The sequence below is a fragment of the Pistacia vera genome, unplaced genomic scaffold (genome assembly GCF_008641045.1).
Source record: "Pistacia vera cultivar Batoury unplaced genomic scaffold, PisVer_v2 Contig539, whole genome shotgun sequence".
NCBI lineage: Eukaryota > Viridiplantae > Streptophyta > Magnoliopsida > Sapindales > Anacardiaceae > Pistacia > Pistacia vera.
Genome location: NW_022196378.1, coordinates 1085704 through 1091423, shown reverse-complemented (window position 1 = coordinate 1091423; position 5720 = coordinate 1085704). Strand labels below are relative to the sequence as shown.

The following is a 5720-nucleotide window of genomic DNA, read 5'->3' as shown; positions in this document are numbered from 1 at the left end:
CATCAACTTACAGATTTAGTGATCATTACCTCAAGTAGGGGTGTTCAAAAAAATGCAAAAACCGAATCGAACCGCTAACCGAACCGAAAAACCGGTTAACCGAAAAAACGGTTCGGTTACGGGTCGAAAAATTCAAAAAACTGAATTTTCGGTTCGGTTACCGGTTCGGCAAAATTAGAAACGGTTAACCGAAAACCGGTTTTCTAAACCGGTTTTTCAAATATATATATATATATTAAATAAATAAATAATAACCTAAACTAAAATAAATCCCTAATTCACTCAATCTAAAATCCCAACCCAAATTTTTTTTCTTAGTTTCCAATGTATTGTCTATATTTACAATTTAATTTAGGACAAAATTAAAAAAAAAAAAAGTTTTATAAAAAAAAAAGGGAAAACCGGTTCAAAACCGGTTAACCGCTTTTTTTAAAACTGTTAACCGGTTTTTCGGTTAACCGAAAATCCGGTTCGGTTTAGAAAAGCGGTTAACCGGTTCGGTTAACCGCTTTTGAACACCCCTAACCTCAAGGCATCCCACTATAAAATGGGAGTTCCTCTCTCATTAAGGGGATTGGCATATTTTACGCTTGATTAATTATTCTCTCTTTCCCTATAATTCTGAGCATTAGATACCTTGTAACATTATTGTAAAGTCAGTCAGCTAAAAGCGACCTGACCTCTATCATCTATATAAGCATCAGTGGATGTAGGACTTGCTATCTTAGCATCCGAACCACTTTAAAAACTGTCCCCATTGCATTTACTATCTCTTTATTCGTTACATTCGCGTGTGTCTTTTGGGTCCGCACAGCATTTCACACGTGCGTTTCGTTGGTGCAAAAAACACGCATCAACAATTCAGATTTCTAGTTGTAGCGAATATATATATATAGCAATACGTAGTTGGATAAATCAGTTTTTTATATTTTCGATTAATCTTTTATTTGACAAACATACTGCAGAAAAAGTGATTATAGACAGTATTATATTAGTAATATAAAACATTGTATTAATAATTATTTTAGCTAACATATCAGGGCCCTCTGGTTTGTATAATACATGATCTCGATGTTACGATGTCAATAGGAGCATTCTTAAATCTTAACTCCTCAGTATCACAATTTGTTCATAACATATAATATAATGCAAGCTATTTCCGTCAGTCAAATGACCAGTTAAATATAAAACAAAGGCTTCAGACTTTAGAGTTAATTTCCTGCTATTTCCGTCTCCTAGTGTAAATTTTGAGTCGAATCGAAGTTTTGAACTCACAATTTTTCCAATTAATTTCCACATTCCTCAGAAACTGAAAATCAATGCAGTCTTTCTTTTGCAAATGGTAACTTGGTCAAGTCCATGGCAAAAAAAAAAAAAAAAAAAAAAATTCTGAGAAATTCAACCCTTCTGAAAACAGAGACGATAAAATATATTTTCAAGAAAAGGAAATCCGCATTTGGTCAATTACATTTATCCGAATAAATAAAATTGAAGCTTCCGTGCAAACTCAGCTCAGAGCCTGTCACTCTTGACAGGATATTAATATAATCTCAATTCCTGAAATTAATTTCTCGAGGAATCAAAGATACACGAATATCTCACGATTTTTTCATTGATCTACACCATTGTTCTGAGCAAGCAGCATGAATCCCAGCAGCATCGAGCCCGAGATTAAATCTGCTACACCATCTCCGTCTTCATATCCAACATCTTCGAAGCAGCCGCTAACTGAAGGGCAGTGGTCCACCGGCTTGTATGATTGTTGCCATGATCCTTCTAACTGTATGCTGATACATTTTTATAATATTTAAAATTTATAGTAAATTCTCTTCGCTAATGCTTTGTGTTCATGAATCATAATGACTAATAATACGAAGTTGCAATTTTATTTTATTTATTTATTTGCAGGTTTAATCACCTGTTGTTGTCCATGCATAACCTTCGGCCAAGTAGTTGAGATTATTGATAGAGGGAATACAGGTAAACATTTATTTTAATTTATTCTTTCTATATATGAGGTGGAACTTAGAATCAGAAAATGATTTTATTGTCCTGTTGGTTGCATGAACAGCCTGCAAACTGCAGGGCTTGGTGTACTATGCTATGGCGGCTATAGGTTGCGGTTGGCTGTATGGTGGTGCATACCGTTCTAAATTAAGAAGGCCTTTTTCATTACCAGAAGCCCCTTGCAGGGACTGGGTGGTTCACTGTTTCTGCTGCATTTGCTCCCTCACCCAAGAGTATAGAGAACTCAAGAATCGTGGAGCCGATCCCTCCATTGGTAATTAAACTGTCAAACTCAATTCTTGACTCCAGCAACAAAGGGACTGAGTATGGAATAGAACTTGGATAAATTAATTATATTAAATCCATTTCTGACTGAATTGAACTTATAATATGTAGTCAACTTAACTGTAATATTAAAATATGATATATTTTATTTCCAGTTTGTTGATTTTATGCTCTTGTTAATCAAATATTAAGCCATTCAATTAAATTTATGATAATTTATCCCAATTGTTACACAGTACACACTCTTTACCATATTTTGGTGGGTTTTGATTTTTGAAGGTTGGAAAGCTAATGTTGAAAAGTGGAATCGTGAAGGACTTAAGCCCCCAATCGTTGCACCAGACATGTGTCGAAATTGAAATATTTATTTTTGTATTCCTGCCATTGCCTACTCTTCTATGTTGGTCTTTTGATCTCCTTTGTGTATTTCATTACTCTTGAAAATGTTTATTAGGATTTGCACAGCATATCTATGTCAATTTGTGAAGTACAGTTTGTTGTCGTTGTTCATGATAACAGCTTATGTTATTTGTGTATTTGTAGTAAATCTCTCTTCAGAGATCTCCGGATAATATTTCGTTAACAAAATAAAATTAATTTACAAAATAATATCGTAACTTATTTCAAATAATACTCTTTCTCCAATCTCGTAAGTCCCTTTTTTTTTTTCCTTTATTTCTAATTAGTAATTAACCAACCTTTTTGTTTGTATCAAATTTTAATGCTAATGAGTAATGACCCTGCAATTAATTATAATATTGAAAATAATATGATTATGTCTTATGATGAAAGTAACTTATAATAAGTATGGAATAAGTTAAATCAAGGGTCAACTTATATAATTTATGTAATATTAATCGGCGATGATTACTAATCTTGTCCTCTGAAAAGAGGCCGACGATGAGTTTAATATTATTATATTTTATTCGAATAATCCCATCTGGAGTCATGTATAATACAAACGCTAATTAATTCTCTAGTAATTCTATAAACAATTGACAGTTATAATTAATAACTACTCTTCTTTATTATAGTTTTGGTACAAGTCCATATTCATTGTTGTAGTATAATATTGCTTGATTTAAATGAATTTAAATATAAAACTTGGAAATAAATAGATTCGGTTGAAATTTAAAAGCCTTTTAATACTATTTATTATCGTTCTTCATTTAACTTCAAAACTTGATCTAATTTATTTTTCTTATTCGTTGCATAAACAATCATAATCTTTATTCTTTACACCGGATGTGATTATTATGTACTTGAAAGGTTGGTTTGTTCAACAACTCTCTTCAATTTTATTTTTTTATTTTTTTTTAAGGAGAAAACGATCTTTATATTAGTAAAAAGGTATTGACTTTGTATTTATTTTTTTGTCAAAGTTAACATATTATTATTTAAATCTAATATTCAAGTCTCTGTAACAATGTTTGAGAATGCTTATACGCTTCCCACTCAAATCACGGTTTTGACTAGGACACAATTTCCAAGTCATTTCCATTTTCTTTCTTATACAATACACAGAAATCTCATTGGATATATCCAAACATTAATCAGCCATGAATCCTCCAAGAAAATGCCCTTATCACGTAGAATAACAAGCTTCTGAAATGGTCAGCTCCATGGCAGGAAAAAAAAAATGACAATAATAAATTGGCAATTCAACCTTTTGAAAAATTGAAGGGGGATAATTTAAAAAATTAAATACAGATTCCTAGCTTGGTCAATCAAATCGGAATCAATAAAAATTGAAGAATGAAGCTTCCGTGAAAACTCAGCTAATGCTCTATATAGAGGAGCCTGGCCAAATCCATAAATTAAGACACAGATATTCAACGAAATTAATCTCACGTTATCGATTAATATCTCTACGCCATTGTTTAAGTTTTGGCAATGGATCCAAAATATCCTGAAGCATTAGCTCCTCCATCTGAAAAGGAGCTTCCTGAAGGGCAGTGGTCCACTGGCCTATATGACTGTTGCGACGATCCTTCCCACTGTAAGCTTACTGATATAACAGCATGAAGTTTGTATAATACAGTATTTAATTTTCTTATTGTCAATAATTGATGATAACTAATATGAAGAATTACCGAATCTTTTTGAAGGTTTGCTCACCTGCTTCTGTCCATGCATCACCTTCGGTCAGATAGCTGAGATTATCGATAGAGGGAGTTTATGTAATTTCATCTGACTTATCTATTCATTATTTGCAGTTAGTTATAAAATATTAAGTTGGTAATTGATATTTAATTTGCATGGCAAAAATGAGCAGCATGTAAAATTCAGGGGCTGGTGTATTATGCAATGGGTCGCATTGGTTGCGGATGGCTATACGGTGGCACGTATCGGTCAAAATTGCGTGGACAGTTCTCACTTCCAGAAGCTCCCTGTTTTGACTGGCTGCTTCATTGCTTCTGCTGCGTTTGTGCCCTAACTCAAGAGTACAGAGAACTTAAAAATCGTGGAGTCAATCCCTCCATTGGTAATTTTTCCTCAGTTATAAAATTGTTTGATCATTTGATCATATTTTTGCATGCAACATTAACAATGAATGGATGTTAATTTGAAGGTTGGAAAGCGAATGTTGAGAAGTGGAATCTTGAGGGACTTAAACCCCCATCTGTTGAAAAGGGCATGAATCGTTAGCGTCTGCCGCCGTTGCTGCTACCATATCCATGCACCACACTTGAGATTGTTATCGTTAATGTTGTTGTTGAATGTTGATGATATGACCGTTGTTTTAGTAAAAATATTTGTTGTATTCGTTTTTTATTTCAAATAAATTAGAGAAAACTTGGTTTGTCTGTTGTAATCAAATTCAAGTTGAGTGATTATAGAAATTGTAGTAAGAGGAAGTCTCCACGTGTCAGTGGATGGTTAATCTGTCTTTGACATTTCCAAAATATTTTAGGCAGAAGAATACTTGTTGAACTCTCGTGTAACCGAATATCCACAAGTGTTGATGGAAGGTTTGTAAATTTTGACCATTCATTTTTTGGTTAAGGTCAAATCCTTCGGCCGTTAAGGGATAAGTCTGACAGCATATTGATACTCTCAGTTGGTGTTAATGAATTTATTGTATTTCATATAATTCGATTTTTTTTATTTTTTTTTATTCACTAAAAAGTTCTTTTGACATAATTATTGGTAAAACATCACCTTTAACCTTCAGAAAAATACCACCAGTCCTCCTAAACTTTTTAAAACCCTTAGCCCCTAGAATTTTATAAATTTTCTAGATTTATTATCACAAACTAACGTGCTATAATTTTTTATTTGAATAAGAAAATTGTTTATTCATTGTTATGCAAAAAATACACACTGATGTCAATATCACTAATCGGAGCTCAACAAACATTTAAAAGCAAAGTGGTATTAACTGTCAAAATATAAACCGCCTCAAAGAGATATTATATAACATTTGT

At 32.7% G+C, this 5720-nt stretch overlaps 2 protein-coding genes across 2 annotated transcripts; both read left to right on the top strand.

The window, feature by feature from the left end:
• The first annotated feature begins 1586 nt into the window (after positions 1 to 1586).
• Positions 1587 to 2866, top strand: LOC116107543 (protein PLANT CADMIUM RESISTANCE 9-like). The gene is made up of 4 exons (XM_031393817.1): positions 1587 to 1782; positions 1909 to 1980; positions 2072 to 2281; positions 2572 to 2866. Exons 1-4 carry the CDS (start codon positions 1644 to 1646, stop codon positions 2649 to 2651), a joined length of 501 nt encoding a protein of 166 aa, XP_031249677.1. The 5' UTR covers positions 1587 to 1643; the 3' UTR covers positions 2652 to 2866.
• Positions 2867 to 4109: 1243 nt separating this feature from the next.
• LOC116107533 (protein PLANT CADMIUM RESISTANCE 9-like) lies at positions 4110 to 5338 on the top strand. Its single transcript, XM_031393806.1, has 4 exons — positions 4110 to 4291; positions 4401 to 4472; positions 4568 to 4777; positions 4865 to 5338. Exons 1-4 carry the CDS (start codon positions 4186 to 4188, stop codon positions 4939 to 4941), a joined length of 465 nt encoding a protein of 154 aa, XP_031249666.1. The 5' UTR covers positions 4110 to 4185; the 3' UTR covers positions 4942 to 5338.
• The last annotated feature ends 382 nt before the right edge of the window (positions 5339 to 5720 follow it).

Excerpts from the sequence above, each read along its gene's own strand:
- LOC116107543 (XM_031393817.1), top strand. The coding sequence starts at position 1,644 with ATGAATCCCAGCAGCATCGAGCCCGAGATTAAATCTGCTACACCATCT. Across the intron at positions 1,783-1,908 it reads TTGCCATGATCCTTCTAACT|GTTTAATCACCTGTTGTTGT; the intron begins GTATGCTGATAC and ends ATTTATTTGCAG. Across the intron at positions 2,282-2,571 it reads TGGAGCCGATCCCTCCATTG|GTTGGAAAGCTAATGTTGAA; the intron begins GTAATTAAACTG and ends TGATTTTTGAAG.
- LOC116107533 (XM_031393806.1), top strand. The coding sequence starts at position 4,186 with ATGGATCCAAAATATCCTGAAGCATTAGCTCCTCCATCTGAAAAGGAG. Across the intron at positions 4,292-4,400 it reads TTGCGACGATCCTTCCCACT|GTTTGCTCACCTGCTTCTGT; the intron begins GTAAGCTTACTG and ends ATCTTTTTGAAG. Across the intron at positions 4,473-4,567 it reads TATCGATAGAGGGAGTTTAT|CATGTAAAATTCAGGGGCTG; the intron begins GTAATTTCATCT and ends AAAAATGAGCAG.